The sequence below is a fragment of the Alosa sapidissima genome, chromosome 6 (assembly GCF_018492685.1).
Source record: "Alosa sapidissima isolate fAloSap1 chromosome 6, fAloSap1.pri, whole genome shotgun sequence".
Classification (NCBI taxonomy): domain Eukaryota; kingdom Metazoa; phylum Chordata; class Actinopteri; order Clupeiformes; family Clupeidae; genus Alosa; species Alosa sapidissima.
This window is the reverse complement of record NC_055962.1, coordinates 18,776,953-18,802,939: the sequence shown is the minus strand read 5'-3', so window position 1 is coordinate 18,802,939 and position 25,987 is coordinate 18,776,953. Positions and strand designations below refer to the sequence as shown.

Genomic DNA, 25,987 nt, shown 5'->3' with positions numbered 1-25,987 from the left:
TAGCATAACTGCTAAACATGATTAACTAAGTTAGCTAAGTCACATGGTTAGCATACTAAGCATTTTAACATTGTTAGCATGCTAGTTAGCATAGTAACTTGGTTAACATTATTATCTTTGTTAATATAGTTAGCATAACTGCTAGCAAACATTAGAGCCATTCCAAGTGTCAGTTATCGTCAACTATCTACCTAAATAATTTAACCATTTAAACTATCCACTTATTTAACTGTTCAGTCATTCCAACTATATTAAACCTCATCTACCTAGCAACCAATATAGTTTGTTTTTACTCTGTATGATATTTTACATCATATTTTTGCATTTTCATGCACTGTATTTCCTTCAGGAAATGCTTTTCTAGTTCATTCATTTCCTCACTGTCCACCTCAGGCTGGTGGTGAGCGTTCTGGTGCATAATGGCTGCCGTGCATCACCCAGGTGGATGCTACATGTTGGTGGTGGTTAGAGAGTTCCCCCCTTCACTATAAAGCGCTTGCTTCACTATTGTGTGCCTTAAATAGTGCTACATAAGGGGAACACTGTGTTGTTGTTAAATGGTTTAGCCCAAGGTATTGATTGGGGTAATTGACTGGCCTATTTAAGCGCTGGCTCCTTTCATGTTAGACTCATAGGAGACCAAGGAATACACACCGAAGAGCCAGCGAATCAGGGAAGTTTAAAGTGAATTGAAGCTTAAAAGTTGTGTGGCTATGGGACATGGTTTGGTCCAAAGTTGCAGTTCACTAGGCCTTGTTTGGACCTAGTGCCTATTGCATTGTAACAGTATCCTAGTTTGTTGACTGGTTGAAACTGTTGCCTAGAATGTACTGAATTTCTCTGGATTGTATATCTGAATTCCTGTTGTGCTTCCTGGATCACCTGGTCTCCTGCCACTCTTTGCCATCATCACCACCACCACCATCTCACCCAGTCACCCACCTTCCTGGATTAACTAAGTAATATCTTTTAATAACTTTTCTTTCACAGGTACTGTATGCCAATGGCACACCATGTATGGATTACCATCATAATTGCCGTCTGGTGGGTTTTGAAGTCACAAGGCTTCCAAGATATTTCAGACTCTTTTCTGCAGGTAAGAACCATGAATGACTTCAAAATCATTAAAGATGTTGGATATGCATGTTATATTGTACTTTGTACTGCATGTCGTTGTCATCATTGAACTAAAATAGTATGTTTGTGTTTGTCTCGTGTTGTGTCTGAGTTGCAATACTGCTTTCTTTTTGGGTTGCTTTTGAATGTTTTTTAATTTAAACTCACATGGGCTCACGGTAGAATGAGGATAAATAGCTTGCTTGCTTGCTAGCTTGTCAATCCAAAATATTAGTAGTAATTATTCTGACCCCAGTGAAACGTGAACAGAGATTTAATCAAACTGTGCAGGCTTGTTGCTTAGCTAAACTCTGGACCTTGGCCACTAGATGGAGGCAAGAACATACCTGACATTTTAGGATCACTCAGCATGACTACTGTTTGCCATGCACCAAACAGCTGAGTATTGAAGAGAAGTTAGTGTAGAGGCTCAAATGCTCTCCTAGTTGGTTGGATGTATCCTATATGCATATACTCTTTGCTCTCTAGATTGTTGAGATAAGTTCTTTGTGGATATTGGAACACCAGTCTTTTCTGTTTGTGACCTCTTGGACTTTGAATGTGAATGGACTTTTTGACAAATTCTCAGTGCATGGAAATTGTTATTGTTCTTTACCGAAGTTGACTTTTTGCCTGTAGTCTGCTTTTGTGCTGATTTGTGAATCCATATAAGTCTTCAGTTGTTGTTGAAGTTAACCCTTACAGAAATGTCAGGTTTCTGGTGAACAGATGGGTAAGCAAAGTCCTTTTAGGCAAGTCCCTCCACTCGGCAGCCATATTGCAACGCTTTTTTGGGCACTCATCGGGCATCCTATTCGGCAGAAATGCACAAGGCTTCACGACATCAATCTTGCTCCAGCGGCGAGTTCACAACACATGATTGCCACGATGTCTTCACAACACACCATATGATTGGCTCAATGTATTCACATCACACCACATGATTGGCTCAATGTATTCACATGTCATATGGATATGTGTAGACAAACTAGCCCCACTGGCAATGTTGCAGCAAATTTGCTCATATGCAAATTAGGTTTGTCACCAGAAGTTCACTGGAAGTTTGCCATTATTGGCTAAGTGTGGTGGCAAATCACTGGCGAACACCTCTGATTGTTGCCAGAACTTTGCTGGTGAACTAGTGAACTTCTGGCAAACTCCTGGCAGTGTTTTCTAGTGAAATCATTTGTTTCCCACAAATCACCCACAAGTTTGCTGCAAATATGTACCTGACTAATTTCATTGATGAGGCTAATTTTCGCCAGACTACCTTGTTGTTGGGCATTGTTTGTAATGGTGAACTATTGTCTAAATTAGGCTATTATTGATATGTTAGATAACAGTGACCGACAATGCCAAGGCTTGTGGCACCATTTCGTTATCTGATTGTCGCTAAAGGGAAGGGTAGAAAAACTGGATGGATGCTGCTCATCAAGGCACACTATTGTGGGGTGATAACTGTGGTTGCTTTGGCAAAGCAAATAGAAGAGAGAGGTGCAGGGGCTTGTGCAGTCTCAGACTTAGAACTCCACACAGAGCATTGTTACAACACAGGTTTCACTAGAAATTGATTTAATGAGAAAATTAAAATGGTTTAAAAACTGTGATGGACTGTCTGTAGTGATGATGATTGAGAGACTTTGAGTTGATTATTTTGATATTTCAGTTTTTCATTTTGCATCAGATTCTGCAGAATAGGAGAATAACTACTAGAAAAAAAGAGAAAGGATAGGAAAGCAGCTCATGTAATGGATTATGAATGGATTTCCGGTCTTATTGTCTTGAATATACAGTATATTGTAAGTGTATCAAATCGGCCGAATTGTGAGTTGATTTTTACACCTCTGTGATAAAACCCTGAAGCCTTCAGTTTTTACTTCAGTGGCCAACTAAAACAATGTCTGTCTCATCTGTAGTTACCTAATTCAGATGGACAACTGCAAAGACAGAAAAGTGAAGGTCAGTTGGATTATTATCTCAAAAATGTTACTAATTTAATCTGACTGTCATGAGGCTCCATTACTTTGTTCACACGAGGCATCTGAACACATGAAATACATTTTGATTATTTCCATAACATTTTAGGCATGTTTTTTAACTTTCGTACACCTGTGGTGTAAGAAATGAATGGGTGAGACCAAAATAACTGTATTAAATTCCAGGCACAGTATTCAGGCATCACTATTGATTAGATGGGCAGTAGGTGTGTTTGTTCACATTCACACACTCACACACACACAAACTCACCCCTTGCTCCACTGGTGCTTCTACAGTATGACCGCCCCCATGAGAACCTATCCCCCAAAAAACATTTTTCCCCCACTGACTTGTATGGTCTTAGGTTAATGTGGCCTGCAGGCCAGAAAGAGCATTTGGAAGTTCAGAACATGTTATATTCAAAAGTTTTTAAGTTGATTAAAAAAAAGGTCTATCACAATATTAAATGATAATATTACTATGGATTTGGTAAACTATAATGCCGTGACCATATACAGTCTATGGCCGTGACCATTTTTTACTGGGAACACAAAACAAACTAGAGAATGTAATTCCAGGGAATTGCATGAAAGGGAGTGCATGAAAATCAAAAAATTGATGCTGAATAAAATATTGTGGAATATTGTCTAAAATATAATCCAAGTAAAAAGATGGAGGTCAGATAGAGAAAAAAGGTGGCAGGGAGTCATAGTTGATGACAACCGACAGTTGGAATGGCCGAACAGTTGTTTGCTAGTATAATCATCTTGGTTGCTATGGAAACTGACATAGATGCTTAATTTCAATGGTTGCTAAATTGGTTGCTAGGTAGGTGGTGGTGATATATAGTAGGCTAGAGGCATAGTTGATGATAACTGACAGTTGGAATAGTTGAACAGTTAAATAGTTGGATAGTTTAAATGGTTAAATTATTTAATAGGGAGTTATTGTAGTGGAGACTTTTATTTTGAAACAGTTGTGGGCAGAGGAAACAGTTGAACAGGATCTGTAGTCTTAAGAGAGCCAGATTGTATGCTTAAAGCCTGAGACAGACAGTTGCTGGAGGTGGCCGGAACATATGGCTCTGGCCGGAACACTTGGCATAGGATTATAAGTGCCCTATTGTGATGCCATTATCGCCAATGTTAAGTCTATGGGGACATTTTTAATAGTTTTCAATTAATAGTTCAAAAAGTATAAAAGTTACAAATATGAAAAATACATTCCACACCTGTCCTAAGTAAGACCTACGTAACACAGTTTGAATGAAGTTTCTACATTAAACGGTTGAAGCTGCATTAAACGCAGAAAAAGCGTTAGAAGAAGAATTAGAGAATGTAATTCCAGGGAATTACGAGTGCATGAAAATGAAGCTAGGACAGATATAGCATAGCTTAATAAAAGTTGATAGTTTAGACGTAGACAGTTTCAAAGTTGAATGTAGATAGTTTAACAGTTGTTAATTGACAGATAGTTTAATGAATGTTGAAAGTTTAAAAGTTATATGTAGATAGTTTACAAGTTGTTGACAGACTGATAGTTTAATGCGTGTTGATAGACAAATAGTTTAAAGGCTCTATATAGGTAGATAGTTGACGATAACTGACAGTTGGAATGGCTCTAATGTTTGCTAGCAGTTATGCTAACAAAGCTAATTATTTTGACCAAGTTACTTAGTTAACTTAGCTCGTGTTTTCTAGCAGTTTTGGAAAAAATTTTAACTATGCTAACAATGTTAACATGCTAACTATGCTAACCATGTGACTTAGCTAACTTAGCTAATCATTTTTAGCAGTTATGCTAAAATGCTAACTATGCTAACAATGATAACTATGCTAACCACGTTACTTAGCTAACTTAGCTAATCATTTGTAGCAGTTTGACTAAAAATGCTAACTATGCTAACATGCTAACCTTGTGACTCAGCTAACTTAGCTAATCATTTTTAACAGTTCTGCTAAAATGCTAACTATGCTAACAATGCTAATGATGCTAACTAGCTAACTAGCTAGTGAGGACTTTTATTTTGAAACAGTTGAAGGCAGAGGATACAGTTGATGGGAGTCATAGTTGACAAACAGTTACAGTAACAGTTGAATAGTTGAATAGTTGATAACAGTTGAACAGTTAAAAAGTTGGATAGTTTAAAGGGACTTTTATTTTGAAACAGTTGTGGGCACAGGAAGCAGTTGAACAGGATCTGCAGTCTTAATACAGCCATATTGTATGCTTAAAGCCTGAGACAGTTGCTCCAGGTGGCCTGAACACCTGGCATAGGATTCTAATTACAGTGCATGAAAATGCACTGTACTGTTCTTCCTAGGCTTCTTCTTATTACAGTGCATGAAAATGCACTGTACTGTTCTTCCTAGGCTTCTTCTTATTCTTCTTCTTCTAACGCGTTTAATGCAGCTTCAACCGTTTAACGTAGAAACTTCATTCAAACTATGTTACGTAGGTCTTACTTAGGACATGGGTGCTATGTATTTTTCAGCTTTGTAACTTTTATACTTTTTAAACTATTAATTAAAAACTAGTCAAAATTTCCCCATAGACTTAACATGGGCTGATGACATCACAATAGAGCCGTTAAGCAATTAGAATCCTATGGCAGGTGTTCGGGCCACCTGGATCAACTGCCAGTCTCAGGCTTTAAGCATACAAACTGGCCCTAAGACTACACATCCTGTTCAACTGCTTCCTCTGCCAAAAACTGTTTCAAAATAAAAGTCCTCACTACAATATTTCACTGTTAAACAATGTAACCCTTTAAACTACTGAACTTTTTAACTGTTCAGCCATTGTAACTGTTACTTGTCATCAACTATGACTCCTACCCACTGTAGCTAGTTAGCTAAGTTAGCTAAGTCACATGGTTAGCATAGTTAGCATGCTAGCATGCTAGTTAGCATTTTTAGCAAAACTGCTTAAAATGATTAGCTAAGTTAGCTAAGTCACATGGTTAGCATAGTTAGCATGCTAGCATGCTAATTAGCATTTTTAACAAAACTGCTTAAAATGATTAGCTAAGTTAGCTAAGTCACATGGTTAGCATAGTTAGCATGTTAGCATGCTAATTAGCATTTTTAACAAAACTGCTTAAAATGATTAGCTAAGTTAGCTAAGTCATATGGTTAGCATAGTTAGCATGCTAGTTAGCATTTTTAGCAAAACTATTTAAAATGATTAGCTAAGTTAGCTAAGTCACATGGTTAGCATAGTTAGCATAGCTAGCATAACTGCTAAAAATGATTAACTAAGTTAGCTAAGTAATATGGTTAGCATAGTTAGCATGTTAGCATGCTAGTTAGCATAGTTAGCATAACTACTAAAAATGATTAGCTAGTTCAGTCATTCCAACTATATTAAACCTCATCTACCTAGTTCAGTCATTTGAACTATATTAAACCTCATCATGTTGGTTGCCAATTAGCACATCATCTGTTTTAACAATATATTTCACACCATATGTTTTGCATTTTCATGCACTGGTAATTCCCTGGAATTGCGTTTTCTAGTTCTTCTTCTTCTTCTAACGCGTTTAATGCAGCTTCAACCGTTTAACGTAGAAACTTCATTCAAACTATGTTACGTAGGTCTTACTTAGGACATGGGTGCTATGTATTTTTCAGCTTTGTAACTTTTATACTTTTTAAACTATTAATTAAAAACTAATCAAAATTTCCCCATTGACTTAACATTATGATTATGACATCACAATACGGCCGTTAAGCAATTAGAATCCTATGGCAGGTGTTCGGGCCACCTGGACCAACTGCCAGTCTCAGGCTTTAAGCATACAAACTGGCCCTATTAAGACTACACATCCTGTTCAACTGCTTCCTCTGCCAAAAGCTGTTTCAAAATAAAAGTCCTCACTACAATATTTCACTGTTAAACAATTTAACCCTTTAAACTACTGAACTTTTTAACTGTTCAGCCATTGTAACCATAGACATAATATACATAGACGCCGCATCGACCGCTACTCCTTACTAGCGCTGACGAGATTTGGAGCCGCCATCTTGGACCGGTCATCCACTCCACTCAGTGTAATCTGTTTGGCCTGTGAGATGAGCTGTCAGCGCACTTAATTAATCATATCTCACTGAATACCGAACAGATTCTCACTCGGTTTTTTTTGCTGCAAAGGTCATACATGTAGCTATGATACAGGACACATGATTTAGCGTATTTTAATATTCATAGTGGGTTTAACAGTAATAGAATATTCTGATATATGATATAAAGTGACCTGACGTCCGATATCAAAACTGGGAACATAATCCATGTTTGACAGCATAGACAAAACTAGTTTGATACAAGTTTAATGAGTTAAATATAGTTCACAGTTGACAGAAAAGTTCCATCAACAGCATTATTCACAGAAAGGTTCTATAAACATTTAAGTGAGATCAGTGCCATTCAGACATCTGAGGGGTATTCCAAGTAGGCCTATGTGGTTTAGTGACAAACTTGGGTAAATTGACAGAATAAGTTGTAAACCTTCCAGTAGAAAAGCTGTATACAGGAAACATGGTTGTGTGTATTTTAATATTCATAGTGGGCTTAATAGTAATAGAATATTCTCATATATGATATATTATAAAGTGATGACATCCAATATAAACACTGGGAACATAACTAATCCATGTTTGACAGCATAGACAGAAACTGGTTTGATACAAGTTTTAATGACAGAAAAAATCCATTAACATTTTCAGTTCAGTGCCATCAAAAATAAAGTTTGATGAACAGACATTGGTGTGGCATAAGTAAAGGAAATGGAGTAACTGGGTTCAATATCAACAGCATTTGTTAGACAAGTTCCATAAATATTGTAAAGTGCAAGTTTGTAGGTTTGTTTCTGATCCTTAAAAAACAGACATTGGTTTGGCATAGTAAGTGTAACTTCATCAATTCAAGACAAAAAGGTGACTTGTCACTTGTACAGTGTCAATGGGTTCATCAACAGCATCTGTTATTTACAGTTCACAGAAAGCTTTCAGCCCCAATGAAGAGATTAAATAAATAAGAATTAAGAAACATTTTAGAAACTGCTAAGATCAGCCCCGTTCATTGCGATCAGTAAAGAATCGGGGAGTGTCTTCACAGGCTCAGTGAGACAGAGGTTACTGTCATGCAGTTGGTTCTATGATTTCGATAACTGGTGCATGTAATTTTGTATGTTCCCACCTTGCTAAAATTGCTTGGGTACACTTTGGCTAAGAAAAAAGTGCTTCAGACAGCAGGTGGGCAAATAAGATAGCAGTACATAGTGAAACTGGGTAAACTCCCTAAAAGAGGACCGAGTCAACCAGACGATGGGGAAATGGGACACAGAGTGGTGAATGCAGGTGATGAAGGTGGAGCTCATAAATCAAATATTCAGTCACAGTGTAGCAGATGCCCTCCAATACTGCAATGAAGAGCTGCACCTTCCTCAGTTCCAGGGATGTGAGGAGACTATTCAGTTCATTCACAGTCTCCTTGAGCAAGGCAGTTGTTCTGGGGAGATATAAAATAAATAAATGAATAAAATGAATAAAGGAATTTGAGAGGCATCTTATTCTTGTTAGGGTAAATGACATGTGAATAATACAGTGTTGGGCAAGCTACTTAGACATTGTAGTGAGCTAAACTATCAGTTACTCTGCTATGAATAAAACACTACACAATACTACCACCCAGTCAAATGTATTATTAACACAAACACAGCAGTAGGCTAGTTCTCTACATAGGAAGCTACTTTAAATTGTGCCAATTACACATGACAAGAAAAGTGTAGCTTGTGTGGCTAAGCCACTTGATAAATAAAGAAGTTAAGCTATTGAAAAGTTACTTTATTCAGAAAATAGTGAAGCTACCAACACGCTTAGGCTACAAGTAGCAGCTAGCGATTGCCCAATAATATAGGCTACAGTCTGTGCCACTTGTGTAAAATTCGCCAGCCAAATCTAGTATGATTTATTTCTACAATAGCCTTTTTGTGTCAGTTGTAATCTAAGTCAGTGTTATGGAATATGACTTATTAAGTCTCAGTTCATAGCCAGGTGAACACCGAGTAAACAGCCTAGCTAGCTGGCTACGATTCTCATACAGTAATATCAAAGATCCTTGCTCCTTCTCAACTCTCTGGTAATATTCTATTCACAAAATACAACCATTAGTACGGTAATGTTAAATCTTACTTGAGAAAAGTAAATCCCCCGAGCCCTGTTTGCGATGGTTCGTCGATTTGAGCAGGAACATGCTGCACAGTACTGGCATCTTGTGTCTTCTGCTGCAACGCAACGAGGAGTATGACCGGTCCAAGATGGCGGCCGCATTTCTCGTTTCCAGCAGCCAATGCGGCGTCTATGTATATTATGTCTATGATTGTAACTGTTACTTGTCATCAACTATGACTCCTACCCACTGTAGCTAGTTAGCTAAGTTAGCTAAGTAACATGGTTAGCATGCTAGCATGTTAGCATGCTAGTTAGCATTTTTAGCAAAACTACTAAAAATGATTAGCTAAGTTAGCTAAGTCACATGGTTAGCATAGTTAGCATGCTAGCATGTTAGCATGCTAGTTAGCATTTTTAGCAAAACTGCTTAAAATGATTAGCTAAGTCAGCTAAGTAACATGGTTAACATAGTTAGCATGCTAGTTAGCATAACTGCTAAAAATGATTAACTAAGTTAGCTAAGTAACATGATTAGCATAGTTAGCATGTTAGTATGCTAGTTAGCATAACTGCTAAAAATGATTAGCTAAGTTAGCTAAGTCACATGGTTAGTATACTTAACATTTTAACATTGTTAGCATGCTAGTTAGCATAGTAACTTGGTTAACATTATTATCTTTGTTAACATAGTTAGCATAACTGCTAGCAAACATTAGAGCCATTCCAACTGTCAGTTATCATCAACTATCTACCTAAATAATTTAACCATTTAAACTATCCACCTATTTAACTGTTCAGTCATTCCAACTATATTAAACCTCATCTACTTAGCAACCAATATAGTTTGTTTTTACTCTGTATGATATTTTACATCATATTTTTGCATTTTCATGCACTGTATTTCCTTCAGGAAATGCTTTTCTAGTTGCTATTGTGATGTCATAATCTGATGTTTAGTCAATGGGGACATTTTACTAGTTTTTAATTAATAGTTTAAAAAGTATAAAAGTTACAAAGTTGAAAATAACATAGCTGAAGTCACCTAAGTAAGACCTATGCAACGCAGTTTGAATGAAGTTTCTATGTTAAACAGTTGAAGCTGCATTAAACGCACAAAAAGCGTCAGCGGAATAATAACTAGAAAACGCAATTCCAGTGAATTACCAGTGCATGAAAATGCAAAACATATGGTGTGAAATATATTGTTAAAACAGATGATGTGCTAATTGGCAACCAACATGATGAGGTTTAATATAGTTGAAATGACTGAACTAGGTAGATGAGGTTTAATATAGTTGGAATGACTGAACTAGGTAGATGAGGCTTAATATAGTTGGAATGACTGAACAGATAGGTGGATAGTTTAAAAGGTTAAATTATTTGCTAGGTAGACAAGGTTTAATATAGTTGGAATGACTGGACAGTTAAATAGGTGGATAGTTTAAATGGTTAAATTATTTGCTAGGTAGATGAGATTTAATATAGTTGGAATGACTGAACTAGGTAGATGAGGTTTAATATAGTTGGAATGACTGAAAAGTTAAATAGGTGGATAGTTTAAAAGGTTAAATTATTTGCTAGGTAGATGAGGTTTAAAAGTTGGAATGACTGAACTAGGTAGATGAGGTTTAATATAGCCTAGCCACCTGGCCTAGGATTCTAATTTCTTAACGGCAGTCTTAATAGAGCCATATTGTATGCTTGAAACCTGAGACAGAGTATATAGTTTAAAAAATGTAGATAGTGTAATGGATGTTGATAGACAGAAAGTTGAATGGATGTTGATAGGCAGATTGTTTAATGGATGTTGATGGACAGTTTAATGGGTGGATGAGTGAATGGTTTGAAGAGGATGAATAGTTAGAAAGTTGGATGAAATGTGCCTTATATCCTTGTAGAATGGAGGGACACAGAGAGAGTTGGCCTAGTTCAGCAGAAAGCAGTTGATACAGGTGCAATCAGTTGAACTGATTCTTTGATGGGGCCTAGATGAGCAGCTGGAAGTTGATACAGGTGCAAATCAAGTTAATTAGTCCATTGTGATGTTATCAGCCTAATGTTAAGTCTATGGGAAAATGTTGAGTAGTTTTTAATAAATAGTTTATACTCTCAAGTATAAAAGTTACAAAGATGAAAAATGCAAAGCCCAGATGTCCTAAGTAAGACCTACGTAACATAGTTTGAATGAAGTTTCTACGTTAAACGGTTGAAGCTGCATTACAGTGCCGGCCCGAGCCTTTTGGGGGCCCTAAGCAGAATTTGATTTGGGGGCCCCCTCCCACAAGAGTCACCTGTGCTTGGCGATAATTGACAACTTCATACTATAATGTCATATTATAAATTACAGTGAGGTTATGTATTAATACAGTGACTGATTATGAACTACTGTCCCCCTGGACACAGATGCATAAGGACTCGGTAGGCTCATTCAGTAATCCATCCTTGCTCACATGCCAAAAATGTTTTGGGGCTCCGCTCTAGACTTCTGGCCCCATGTGCTTAGTAAACCAATGTATTAGTTGTTATTTACACCAACCCTGTCACCTTTTAATCTTAGAGGGTACTAATTTATTTATTATTTACAGATTTATTTGAAACATTCATATTCAAAGTGAAGCACTAAGGGTGGTTTACTGAAGTTGAATTGACAAATAACAAAATACAACAGCATTTGTATTTGTTGTAAACAAGTACATCCGTTTAATGACTTGTTTTTCAACAGATTTGCAGAACAAATCCGCAAATGTGCATTAAATGAGCAATCTTCAACTACAAAATAAAACCAAAATAGACAAACATTAATAATCAAAAATAAAATGTCCCAAAAAATAGATACTTATTCCTACTTCGTTCCTGGCTTTCAGGTATCTGCAACTCTGCAGTGGACGAACCTGCAATGATTAAATAAATACATAAATAAATAAAACAAAAACTATGTTAAACGTGTCATGTCATATTAACAGGCTATGTAACCATTTGCCATCAAGAAAACCTCACCTTCTGTGTCATCAGCCATGGAGGCAGACACTTGATGAGGTAGAGTTAGGTAGTGGTAGAGATGTGCTCCAAAGTACTTCAACAGTGTCCCTGAAACAAATTAAAATATTGCATAAGTGCATATTTGATGGAGCAGAATGAGTTTATTTTGCTATCATTACTTACACTCATCAACAAGCAATTCCACATCTAACAATTCATATTCTATTGGCAAATGAGGCATAATCAAAAGTATACCTAAAGGAATTATCCGGAGTAAAATGCACTTTAGATCGATTTACGGATGATTGGGAGTACATACGTTGAGTTGACATCCAAATCATGTCATTCGGATGTGTTTTGAGAAAGTTAGATGTTACCGTTTTTAGTCAAAGCTCGTTAGCGTGGAAGTGAGAAGGGCATATTATTTCGCCTACAAAACGCTATTTTTATACCTCTTCTACAGTTCACAATTTCGTCGCCGTTTAAAAAAAAAAAAAAACATAGTCCAGTATTTCTTTTGAAATTGAAATGAAGTTGTATGGACTGGACTATTTTTTTTTTTTTTTTTTTTTTTTAAACGGCGACGAAATTGTGAATTTCCAGAGCACACTTGGCAATCGAGATGGCAACATTTCCGGAAAGGTACTGGCTTGATGAAATTCATTCTGAACTCTCTATCCGACCACATAAAGACCTCGGGATACTTCGGTTTGGCTTTGGGACCCTCTACTCACTACCACGTAAGTGCAATGTTGTTTGGAACTGTAGAAGAGGTATAAAAATAGCGTTTTGTAGCGGCAAAATAATATGCCCTTCTCACTTCCACGCTAACGAGCTTTGACTAAAAACGGTAACATCTAACTTTCTCAAAACACATCCGAATGACATGATTTGGATGTCAACTCAACGTATGTACTCCCAATCATCCGTAAATCGATCTAAAGTGCATTTTACTCCGGATAATTCCTTTAATTGCAGTATGGTGAACGCTTAAAGGAGAATTCCGGTGTGATATTGACCTAAAGTGTATTGAAACATGATACTGAGTGTGAACGTATGTCTCATAGCCCATCTCGGCTTGTCCCCTGCACTCCAAAATCTGGCGCTAGTTAGCCGATGCTACCAACAGCTTTTTCAATAGTGGTGCTTCGGCATCGGGCTAGCCATGCAAATAAATCACTGTTTTACACCCATTTACGAGGCTCAATGTATCTCCACACTTCATTGGTAGACTTCCGAGGGCCCTGACATTTAAAACGAGACATTGAGAACTTTGAAAAAGCACTGGTAGTTTACTTACAAGACGATTTATACAGACAGTATCTTCACGAAGTTTAGCGTTTGCAGCCATCTTGAATTTAGTCACGATAAGTCGAGCAACGAGTAAGAATGAACAGCTATGATAAGGGATCAGATTCCAAAAATAATTCAGTGGAAATGCATGGATTCCAGTTGCTGCTACTGGAAGAAACTGGAATCCATGCATTTCCACTGAATTATTTTTGGAATCTGATCCCTTATCATACCAGTTCATTCTTACTAGTTGCTCGACTTATCGTGACTAAATTCAAGATGGCTGCAAACACTAAACTTTGTGAAGATACTGTCTGTAAATCGTCTTGTAAGTAAACTACCAGTGCTTTTTCAAAGTTCTCAATGTCTCGTTTTAAATGTCAGGGCCCTCGGAAGTCTACCAATGAAGTGTGGAGATACATTGAGCCTCGTAAATGGGTGTAAAACAGTGATTTATTTGCATGGCTAGCCCGATGCCGAAGCACCACTATTGAAAAAGCTGTTGGTAGCATCGGCTAACTAGCGCCAGATTTTGGAGTGCAGGGGACAAGCCGAGATGGGCTATGAGACATACGTTCACACTCGGCATCATGTTTCAATACACTTTAGGTCAATATCACACCGGAATTCTCCTTTAACATGGTGATCTACTGCAGTCTAAATATTAGGGTAGCACCGCTACATCACTTGCCACTATCTTAATCAAATGTAAGTCTATTTTCATCACAGAAGTCTCCCCACCCAACATGGTATATTTTCTCAAACACTTCCATCTCTCTCCAAAGATCTTAGAGCAGAGCGCACGTACTGTTCCATCTTTGCCTATGAAGCTGGAACCCAGAGTCGCGCTAGTAAATGGGTTGGGGTTGGGACTGGGAGCCTGGGCTTAGCCTGCTGTTGCTATCAGACTTACCACTATGTCACATATACATGGATTTCTATGGAACGTCACGAAAACATGCGTGCGCAACCAAGAGGCAGAAAGCACCATAGAACAGCATAGATCGAGCAATGCAAAAGAGCAAAAGAATAAAATGAGTTTTTGTGCTGAAAACGGCACCAATTCAAAATCACGATGGTTAGAGAATGTTAAATATGTTCAATATCCCTAACGAAATGCATGTCTTTGCCAAAAATGACAAAATACGATGTTATATTAATAATCCAAATGAACATCAAACTTTGAAATATAGTCTGAAATGAGATGTTATTATCATTGAGACAACAGGGGTATACAAAAAAATCCGATTGTAGCTTACAGCAGCCGACTATTTAGGTTAAGTTTATAACGTTGTGGACGGCCACCAAGTGTCTTCTGCCTCACGGCTGCGCGCGCATCTAGTTTTTGTTGGTAAACGGGAAACCCGTGTATTATAGAACAGTAATAAACTATCAACACTTTCAGGTGCGAAATCAGAAACAATCCCTCTGTGGTAAATTTGCCTTCAGCTACAGTACGTTTTCATGTAGCTACTGTAGTGCTAATGTCCACTTCAGTCAGCTAGCTAACTTTAATTTACAACATAAGCCCACCTATGGCTAGGGTACATGCTTGATTGAACATCCAAAACAATCCCAATATCCTTGACATCTGAAATACACCTAGATAAATATATATTAATGGGAGACATTTCTCTGTTGATAGCGGGGATTTAGCTCTGGTGATGGCTTATATTAGATCATGACAGCTAGCTAGCTACCTCAAGCACAAAACATACTGTAAATAATCATGCAAACATACCTGTATCTTGCTCGTTTTTCTCCTCTGTCTTTTTCTTCTTTCTGTTTTCGGCACCAGAGGGATACGTCCTTTTTTGTGACTTTTCTTAACATTACCGTCTCTTCCGATTTTTGAACTTGATGCAGTGTCTGCACGAATTGTCTATGCACCCTAGGTGTCTAGTTTATGCGCGTGACTCAAAGGCTGGCAGACACAGTAGAGGTAGGCAGGCATGTTGATCATAAAATCAGAATTTTCTTGTTTTAAATGATTAATTGTTTCATTTATTCATTCATTGATGTCACTTGTTTACGTTATTTATTATGTAAAAAAAAAAAGAAAGAAACTCGATTGGGGCCACCAGGGGGCCCCAAGCAGCCGCTTAGTTCCCTTATGCCTCGGGCCGGCCCTGCTGCATTAATTGCGTTAGAAGAAGAATAAGAAGAAGCCTAGGAAGAACAGTACAGTGCATTTTCATGCACTGTAATAACATATAATAAGAATAATTCGGATAACAGTAGAGTGCATTTTCATGCACTCTAATAATAATAATAAGAAATCGGATAACAGTAGATTGCATTTTCATGCACTCTAATAACCATGAAACAAACACAATAGGAGGGTTAAGGTGGTCAAGAACAAAGTGGCTACAACTACTATCGATTGAGTAATATACAAAATATTACTGTCAATCAAAATGAACACGTGTTGTAAGATCCAGTGTATTCTTTACCTTCACACAGTTTCTCTCTTCTATAGCTTCCTTAAATTCTAAAGGCTCCTGGAAGTACATCATTGAAGCAGATGTCATTGGACCTGATGTTGAATTCTTAGAGCAAGTAAAGTCAACTGTAAACTTGATTAGTCTACCACTATATACCGACAACAGTGTACAGATAACAGATATTTCCATTACAACAGGTAGGTGTTTTTGCTGTATCTTTATAGGTACCATTAAAGGTTGTATCAGCGATGGCAGGGTAACGTCACTTCTGTTGACATTCAAACAAAACAGAGAGCTAGCTCGCTACTCCCTCCCCTCCCTCTCATGCAATTGAAACTCTCCTGAACGTGCATCTCGTCGGTTATACAAAAAAGCTGCCATCTTTGAGATCCGGTATCTTGCGATTTTTCCTATGGGAAAATAACATGGGGTTTTTGAAGTATCGCACCTGTTTAACTCTCGCGGGGGCAAAGAAGTCTGAAATGCAGACGTTTTGCTGAACACACTTTTGTTTTGTCCTTTGCCTTCGAGTGGCACCTGTGATCTTCGCTACGTTAAAACGGCAAACTTAGATTTTTGCTACCCCTAACTTGCAATGCAACTTGCCATAGGTAGTTAGCTTCAATTAACATCTGGATCTCCTTATATGGGCAAAGATGGCAGCTTTGGTTCCTTTATGTAGTCGAACTTCAGAGGTCTATTGGTTAGAACACTTTATTTTGCCTTTGAGTGGTTGGCAACACTTGTTGTTAGCAATTGTTTTTGTGTGCAGATCTCAGAGCCTAGGCTGCCTACAGAGACGCGTTTTTTTTACGGCCTGATTATGGGGCGGGCAGCTAGCGGATCGTTAAGAAAGATTAGATGAATGTGATCATTTATGTTTGGGCCTACAATCGCTGATACAACCTATAAGTTTCCCATTACTATTAAGCCACTGTATCTGAAACAGCAGACAAAATAGTACTTTAAAAGCACAAAGGGACTAATTATGCGCATGAACAAATTCATCCAATTGAAATATTATGTTGAATGATTCTAATACATAACCCATGTTTCAGAATAATTATATAATTCTAATACATAAATTCATAAATAACCTCTTTCACAGTGTGCTACAATAGTATAAGTACCCAGTGTATATGTGAGCCTGGGTATGGCTGGGCATATAAAAACTGTCTGACATACAACGCCTGTGATGCCATCATCAATAACACTTGTGGATGCATCCAAGGCATACCAAGTGGAGAACTCTGCCAGGGTAAGACATACTTTTATATTCTTATATGTAAGTAGTCTGGTATTTTGAGCATGTACCATGTTCATAGTCTCTTTTGAAAGAGTTTACAGGTAGATTGTTCATTCAGTCAAATCTGCATATTATTTTTCTCCAAATACATTTAACACCCATATATATCAATGAATGTGACTTTGATGCATGTGGTCTACAGTAAATTCCACCTGCTCCAACTCAGTTGGCAGCTACAGTTGCAGCTACAAGTCTTTCAAAAATGTATTTGGACTGTTCTGTGCACAGATGCTCTTCCACCCAAACTACATTTAAACCTGAATCCCAAAATTTCCTTTATAGATATCAATGAATGTGACACAGATCCATGTGGTCAAAATTCCACATGCTCCAACACGGTTGGCAGCTACAACTGTTCTTGCTGGAGAGGATACACCCCGACAAACACATCTCTGCCCATTAACACTAGCAATCCTTGCATAGGTACGTAGGTTTTTCCTGAGACTTTTTTGTGATTTCTTTCCTTTTGAATGAAATTTCTAGCTACATGTATCATCATAGAATAAAAGCCACTCTATATTAAAGACAAATATTCTTGAAATGTCTCACATTAGAAGTAGATGAATGCTGTTTTGTTCTCATTAGTTTCATTAGTCATTTTCTCATTAGTTCTACTGTAGCAATCCATGCATCGGTACGTTTTTCCTGAGAATGTTTTGGGGATTTCTTTCCTTTTAAAAAGTAGGTCATTTGAGCATGTACCATGTTTATAGTCTCTTTTGAAAGAGTTTTCATATATAGGGAGATTATTCACTCAATGAATTCTGCATATTATTTTCTCCAAATAAATTAGATATTATGTTCTCTCTTAGATTTTAACGAATGTGACACAGATCCATGTGGTCAAAATTCCACATGCTCCAACACGGTTGGCAGCTACAACTGTTCTTGCTGGAGAGGATACACCCCGACAAACACATCTCTGCCCATTACTTCTACCAACCCATGCATAGGTACGTACAGTAGGTTTTTCCTGAGACTTTCTTTTGTGATTCTTTTTTTGTTTTGAATGAAAATTTCTCTTCAGAAATGCCTGCAATCTCTCAAATCTGTCCAGTTTTATTAAGAGTGTTCTGCACTCATGTTGTCTTCCAAGTCGTTTTAAATGTGAAGTTATGAATTCCAAATGTTTCTTTATTCGTTCTCATGTCCTTTAAGATGAGTTTCTATGTTACTTTCCCTATAGACATCAATGAATGTGACTCTGATCCATGTGGTCAAAATTCCACCTGCTCCAACACAATCAGCAGCTACAACTGCTCTTGCTGGAGCGGATACACTCCGACAAATACATCTCTGGCCATTAGTTCTAGCAATCCATGCATCGGTATGTAGGTTTTTCCTAAGACTTTTTTTGTGATTTCTTTCCTTTTGAAAAGTAGGTAATTTGAGCATGTACCATGTTCATAGTCTCTTTTGAAATAATTTTCATATATAGGCAGATTATTCACTCAATCAATTCTGCATGTTATTTTCTCCAAATAAATTAGAGTTTTTTTTTTCTCTTATAGATGTAAATGAATGTGACTTTGATGCATGTGGTCTAAACTCCACCTGCTCCAACTCGGTTGGCAGCTACAGTTGCGCTTGCTGGAGAGGATACAGACCAACAAACTCGTCTCTGCCTATTAGCAGCAGCAACCCCTGCATAGGTGTGTTCCCCACCTTGTATAATGTCCTCATTTCACCTGTATTGATGTACTCTTTCAAATCGTAGTGCTCATTGCCAATGCTTTGACTTTCCACATGCATTTAAGGCATTTTTTGTGCAGCTCCACTGAAGAGTTATCTAAGATAAACATATAATTATTCTGTAAAGAAGCAAGGGAGTATTTTAGTTCCAAACACAATGCATGCAGTGTATTGCTATTATTTCTTTTTTGACAATGACACACTTGTATTTTGCATTACGGACTGTTACAGGTCCTGTTCAACTGTACAAGTACAGGGTTGAGATTGAGATGGAAACAGTAGATGCTGACCAACTGAAGATGGAGTTGTCTGAACTTGACCTTCCTCTCCCACTCGCAACAACTGAACAAGTTGAGATCACTGACATCAATGTCACAACAGGTGAGAATAACATCTCATTGAAAAAAGAAAAAGTAAAGATGAATTGATTTGCATTTCATTGACTTGAAATAAGTGTATTCAATTATAGACTGATCATTTCTTTGTCAGTGGGCAAACTTAGAAAATCAGTGAGGGATCAAATAATTATTTCCTCCACTGTATATATGTAGTTTAATGTGTTTCATTAATTGACATTTTGGTCCTCTGAAACGCTCAAGAAAGCCTCATGAATGTGTGCTCACCGTATACGTATATAAATGATAAAATCAAGGGACAGTTAGTCACACTGCTTTGCATCCATAACATAAGAGTAACTGATTGTCCATCATCCATCAGTGTGTTACTCAAACACGAGTGGATATCGGTGTGTCTGTGAGGAGCAGTACACCTGGCCCCATGACAGCTGTATCACTTATGGAGCCTGTGATGAGTTCAGCGAAGGCACCTGTGGATGTCTTAATGGTTTACCGAAAAATGGGCCGTTCTGCCAGAGAGGTTGGTTCACATCCCATTTCATTCAACTGAACTGTTGCACAGGATATGCAAAGCCATGAGAGATTGAATTAAATTTAAATTTGAGTATGACAGTAAAACTAGACATGAGCTGGGCAAATAAACAGCCTCACTTTGAAAATGAAACAAAAGTGGTGTTGAGCCCATCCAATTAACCTGTGTGTCCAGGTCAGAAGATTTCATATATTTTCAACACAATATCTATGAATTGTTTGTTTCTAACTTAGTTTCCCAATTTGTTGTCCTTGTTTTTTTCACTGTTGATAGATGTAAACGAATGCGACTTTGATCCATGTGGTCTGAACTCCACCTGTGCAAACACCATTGGCAGCTACAACTGTTCTTGCTGGAGAGGATACACCCCAACAAACACATCTTTGCCCATTAACACCAGCAATCCATGCATAGGTGTGCAGGTTTTTATATTAAAATACTATGGTTGTCTAACTACATCAAGGGAGATAATTTCCTCCTAAGCTATGAAGGAGGAACGCGTCTTGTAATGTAACATATCCTACTCAACGACCAGCAATTTATTTTCTGCAGCGTGCCACCACGACACCACAATGAAAAGTCTAGCATTTCAGAATTTTGGGGGAATCTCCTACAGCATTCTGTTGACCCTGACACTATGACGACATGTGGCATGAACGATAGGTTACTCAATCTTGTAATGTGGCCAATCTCCCGACCAAGACGTGACAAGAATTTGGTTTTATGATTGCCTAGTCTAGCATGGTCAATCCTAAAAGGGCATTGTGGAAGACCTAAAGGTTGTGTAATCTGAACCAGCCATAAGCAGTTCCCAATGCAAATGTTCCATATTTTCTTTTTTGTTGGGGGGGGGGGGGGGCATTTTGTGTCATGTACATGTTTTCTATGTAATTGTGTCCCGTCCATTAAATGCAATCCATATACACAGTTCCTTCTAAAGTAATCTTAAAACAGTCCTCACCTCACATGCATGTAGATTATTTTCCAATAGTCACTTCTGTGTTTTAGAGTTTATAACTTTATAGTATTTTTCTCTTTCAGATATTAACGAATGTGACACAGATCCATGTGGTCAAAATTCCACCTGCTCTAATACCATTGGCAGCTACAACTGTTCTTGCTGGAGAGGATACACTTCGACAAATACATCTCTGCCCATTACTTCTACCAACCCATGCATAGGTACGTAGGTTTTTCCTGAGACTTTTTTGAGATTTCTTTCCTTTTGAAGGAAATTTCTAGCTATCATCATGGAATGAAAGCCAATCTATATTAAAGACAAATATTCTTCAAATATCTCACATTAGAAGTAGATGAATGCTGTTTTGTTCTCATTAGTTTCATTAGTCATTTTCTCATTAGTTCTACTGTAGCAATCCATGCATCGGTACGTTTTTCCTGAGAATGTTTTTGGGATTTCTTTCCTTTTGAAAAGTAGGTCATTTGAGCATGTACCATGTTTATAGTCTCTTTTGAAAGAGTTTTCATATATAGGGAGATTATTCACTCAATGAATTCTGCATATTATTTTCTCCTAATAAATTAGAGATTATGTTCTCTTTCAGATTTTAACGAATGTGACACAGATCCATGTGGTCAAAATTCCACATGCTCCAACACGGTTGGCAGCTACAACTGTTCTTGCTGGAGAGGATACACCCCGACAAACACATCTCTGCCCATTACTTCTACCAACCCATGCATAGGTATGTACAGTAGGTTTTTCCTGAGACTTTCTTTTGTGATTCTTTTTTTGTTTTGAATGAAAATTTCTCTTCAGAAATGCCTGCAATCTCTCAAATCTGTCCAGTTTTATTAAGAGTGTTCTGCACTCATGTTGTCTTCCAAGTCGTTTTAAATGTGAAGTTATGAATTCCAAATGTTTCTTTATACGTTCTCATGTCCTTTAAGATGAGTTTCTATGTTACTTTCCCTACAGACATCAATGAATGTGACTCTGATCCATGTGGTCAAAATTCCACCTGCTCCAACACAATCGGCAGCTACAACTGCTCTTGCTGGAGCGGATACACTCCGACAAATACATCTCTGGCCATTAGTTCTAGCAATCCATGCATCGGTATGTAGGTTTTTCCTAAGACTTTTTTTGTGATTTCTTTCCTTTTGAAAAGTAGGTAATTTGAGCATGTACCATGTTCATAGTCTCTTTTGAAATAATTTTCATATATAGGCAGATTATTCACTCAATCAATTCTGCATGTTATTTTCTCCAAATAAATTAGAGTTTTTTTTTCTCTTATAGATGTAAATGAATGTGACTTTGATGCATGTGGTCTAAACTCCACCTGCTCCAACTCGGTTGGCAGCTACAGTTGCGCTTGCTGGAGAGGATACAGACCAGCAAACTCGTCTCTGCCTATTAGCAGCAGCAACCCCTGCATAGGTGTGTTCCCCACCTTGTATAATGTCCTCATTTCACCTGTATTGATGTACTCTTTCAAATCGTAGTGCTCATTGCCAATGCTTTGACTTTCCACATGCATTTAAGGCATTTGTTTGTGACCTAAAGTTTGTGTAATCTGAACCAGCCATAAGCAGTTCCCAATGCAAATGTTCCATATTTTCTTTTTTGTTGGGGGGGCATTTTGTGTCATGTACATGTTGTCTATGTAATTGTGTCCCGTCCATTAAATGCAATCCATATACACAGTTCCTTCTAAAGTAATCTTAAAACAGTCCTCACCTCACATGCATGTAGATTATTTTCCAATAGTCACTTCTGTGTTTTAGAGTTTATAACTTTATAGTATTTTTCTCTTTCAGATTTTAACGAATGTGACACAGATCCATGTGGTCAAAATTCCACCTGCTCTAATGCCATTGGCAGCTACAACTGTTCTTGCTGGAGAGGATACACTTCGACAAATACATCTCTGCCCATTACTTCTACCAACCCATGCATAGGTACGTAGGTTTTTCCTGAGACTTTTTTGAGATTTCTTTCCTTTTGAAGGAAATTTCTAGCTATCATCATGGAATGAAAGCCAATCTATATTAAAGACAAATATTCTTCAAATATCTCACATTAGAAGTAGATGAATGCTGTTTTGTTCTCATTAGTTTCATTAGTCATTTTCTCATTAGTTCTACTGTAGCAATCCATGCATCGGTACGTTTTTCCTGAGAATGTTTTTGGGATTTCTTTCCTTTTGAAAAGTAGGTCATTTGAGCATGTACCATGTTTATAGTCTCTTTTGAAAGAGTTTTCATATATAGGGAGATTATTCACTCAATGAATTCTGCATATTATTTTCTCCTAATAAATTAGAGATTATGTTCTCTTTCAGATTTTAACGAATGTGACACAGATCCATGTGGTCAAAATTCCACATGCTCCAACACGGTTGGCAGCTACAACTGTTCTTGCTGGAGAGGATACACCCCGACAAACACATCTCTGCCCATTACTTCTACCAACCCATGCATAGGTACGTACAGTAGGTTTTTCCTGAGACTTTCTTTTGTGATTCTTTTTTTGTTTTGAATGAAAATTTCTCTTCAGAAATGCCTGCAATCTCTCAAATCTGTCCAGTTTTATTAAGAGTGTTCTGCACTCATGTTGTCTTCCAAGTCGTTTTAAATGTGAATTTATGAATTCCAAATGTTTCTTTATACGTTCTCATGTCCTTTAAGATGAGTTTCTATGTTACTTTCCCTATAGACATCAATGAATGTGACTCTGATCCATGTAGTCAAAATTCCACCTGCTCCAACACAATCGGCAGCTACAACTGCTCTTGCTGGAGGGGATACACTCCGACAAATACATCTCTGGCCATTAGTTCTAGCAATCCATGCATCGGTATGTAGGTTTTTCCTAAGACTTTTTTTTGTGATTTCTTTCCTTTTGAAAAGTAGGTAATTTGAGCATGTACCATGTTCATAGTCTCTTTTGAAATAATTTTCATATATAGGCAGATTATTCACTCAATCAATTCTGCATGTTATTTTCTCCAAATAAATTAGAGTTTTTTTTTCTCTTATAGATGTAAATGAATGTGACTTTGATGCATGTGGTCTAAACTCCACCTGCTCCAACTCGGTTGGCAGCTACAGTTGCGCTTGCTGGAGAGGATACAGACCAGCAAACTCGTCTCTGCCTATTAGCAGCAGCAACCCCTGCATAGGTGTGTTCCCCACCTTGTATAATGTCCTCATTTCACCTGTATTGATGTACTCTTTCAAATCGTAGTGCTCATTGCCAATGCTTTGACTTTCCACATGCATTTAAGGCATTTGTTTGTGACCTAAAGTTTGTGTAATCTGAACCAGCCATAAGCAGTTCCCAATGCAAATGTTCCATATTTTCTTGAAAGATTATTATAGTAGATTATTTTCCAATAGTCACTTCTGTGTTTTAGAGTTTATAACTTTTGAAAGAGTTTTCATATATACGGAGATTATTCACTCAATGAATTCTGCATATTATTTTCTCCTAATAAATTAGAGATTATGTTCTCTTTCAGATTTTAACGAATGTGACACAGATCCATGTGGTCAAAATTCCACATGCTCCAACACGGTTAGCAGCTACAACTGTTCTTGCTGGAGAGGATACACCCCAACAAACACATCTCTGCCTATTAGTTCTAACAACCCATGCATAGGTACGTATTTTTTTCCTGAGACTTTCTTTTGTGATTTTTATGGTTTTATATGAAAATATTATACATTTCTCTTCAGAAATGCCTGCAACCTCTCAAATCTGTTCAGTTTTATTAAGAGTGTTCTGCTATCATGTTCTCTTCCAAGGTGTTTTTAAATGTGAAGTTATGAATTCCAAATGTTCCTTTATTCGTTCTTATGTCCTTTAAGATACGTTTTTATGTTACTTTCCCTATAGACATCAATGAATGTGACTCTGATCCATGTGGTCAAAATTCCACCTGCTCCAACACATTTGGCAGCTACAACTGTTCTTGCTGGAGAGGATACACCCCAACAAACACATCTTTGCCCATTAACACTAGCAATCCATGCATAGGTGTGCAAGTTTTTATATTAAAATACTATGGTTGTCTAACTGCATCAAGGGAGATAATTTCCTCCTAAACTATGAAGGAGGAACGCGTCTTGTAATGTAACATATCCTTCTCAACGACCAGCAATTTATTTTCTGCAGCGTGGCACCACGACACCACAATGAAAAGTCTAGCATGTGAGAATTTTGGGGGAATCTCTTACAGCATTCTGTTGACCCTTGAAAGTAATTGTGGTGAATAATTACTTAATATTAATCTTAGACTGGCAAACTTCAGGAAAAACTCAGGAATCAAGTTTATTCTGTTACAAGCAGAGAGGGTACAAGAAAAATGGTCTGTGGTCTATGTAGGCCTAGCCCAGGCCTGGAAGGCCTAGGTTGGCCTGTAGCCAACGTCTCCTCTCTTCTGTTCTACATCTTAGTCTAAGTCCAAGTCTAAATCCAAATCTGACAAACATTGCAGTTTAGTTACTTTTAACTGCTTTAAACAAAGAAGAAAATGGCGCCAAAACAAGCCCACATGATTGGTTCTCCAGTTGGCATCAGACACACCTACTCACACCCACTTCACACCTATCTGAATAGCATGAGGAGAGATATCTTATATATCAGAAATATCACTTATAGAATGTTCCAAACATTCTCACAATCAAATCATTACAATCCTTGTACTGAGACTATCACAATGATACCAGACATGAATACATTTACATTTCATGACACATGGATACATTATATCAAGGTAACATCTTTTGTCCTGTGTACCTGATAGGCCTTGAACCACCACATTAGCATTTCATTGGGGGAGGGGAGGGTGTCTTTGTTTTAAACCAAGAAGGGCCACATGGATAACGGAAACTAGTCTAGAAATTAAATTATTATTAATTTTAACTGTAAAATCATTGCTATCACCCTGACACTATGACGACATGTGACATGAACGATAGGTTACTCAATCTTGTAATGTGGCCAATCTCCCGACCAAGACGTGACAAGAATTTGGTTTTATGATCGCCTAGTCTGGCATGGTCAATCCTAAAAGGGCATTGTGGAAGACCTAAAGGTTGTGTAATCTGAACCAGCCATAAGCAGTTCCCAATGCAAATTTTTGTGATTCTTT

The 25,987-nt window shown here is 37.6% G+C and overlaps 1 protein-coding gene and 1 long non-coding RNA gene across 3 annotated transcripts in view; one reads left to right on the top strand and one right to left on the bottom strand.

Annotated features, from left to right (window-relative positions):
• LOC121712342 (fibrillin-1-like) overlaps window positions 1–25,987 on the top strand; it is a 178,556-nt gene that overhangs the window by 4,208 nt on the left and 148,361 nt on the right. For both annotated transcript variants that reach the window (XM_042096540.1, XM_042096538.1), the window contains exons 3-22: window positions 991–1,096; window positions 3,033–3,075; window positions 16,015–16,176; window positions 17,088–17,237; window positions 17,568–17,708; window positions 18,098–18,238; window positions 18,472–18,612; window positions 18,797–18,937; window positions 19,209–19,358; window positions 19,695–19,853; window positions 20,139–20,279; window positions 20,907–21,047; window positions 21,431–21,571; window positions 21,805–21,945; window positions 22,129–22,269; window positions 22,650–22,790; window positions 23,174–23,314; window positions 23,548–23,688; window positions 24,353–24,493; window positions 24,730–24,870. In XM_042096540.1, the coding sequence (XP_041952474.1) occupies window positions 998–1,096; window positions 3,033–3,075; window positions 16,015–16,176; window positions 17,088–17,237; window positions 17,568–17,708; window positions 18,098–18,238; window positions 18,472–18,612; window positions 18,797–18,937; window positions 19,209–19,358; window positions 19,695–19,853; window positions 20,139–20,279; window positions 20,907–21,047; window positions 21,431–21,571; window positions 21,805–21,945; window positions 22,129–22,269; window positions 22,650–22,790; window positions 23,174–23,314; window positions 23,548–23,688; window positions 24,353–24,493; window positions 24,730–24,870 (2,737 nt within the window). In that variant the 5' untranslated portion in view covers window positions 991–997. The remainder of the gene's footprint in view (window positions 1–990; window positions 1,097–3,032; window positions 3,076–16,014; window positions 16,177–17,087; window positions 17,238–17,567; window positions 17,709–18,097; window positions 18,239–18,471; window positions 18,613–18,796; window positions 18,938–19,208; window positions 19,359–19,694; window positions 19,854–20,138; window positions 20,280–20,906; window positions 21,048–21,430; window positions 21,572–21,804; window positions 21,946–22,128; window positions 22,270–22,649; window positions 22,791–23,173; window positions 23,315–23,547; window positions 23,689–24,352; window positions 24,494–24,729; window positions 24,871–25,987) is intronic.
• On the bottom strand, window positions 2,144–25,144 carry LOC121712379. The gene is made up of 3 exons (XR_006032600.1): window positions 25,132–25,144; window positions 14,223–14,232; window positions 2,144–2,225 (listed from the first exon to the last, which is right to left on the bottom strand). It is a non-coding gene; the product is annotated as an uncharacterized LOC121712379 (long non-coding RNA).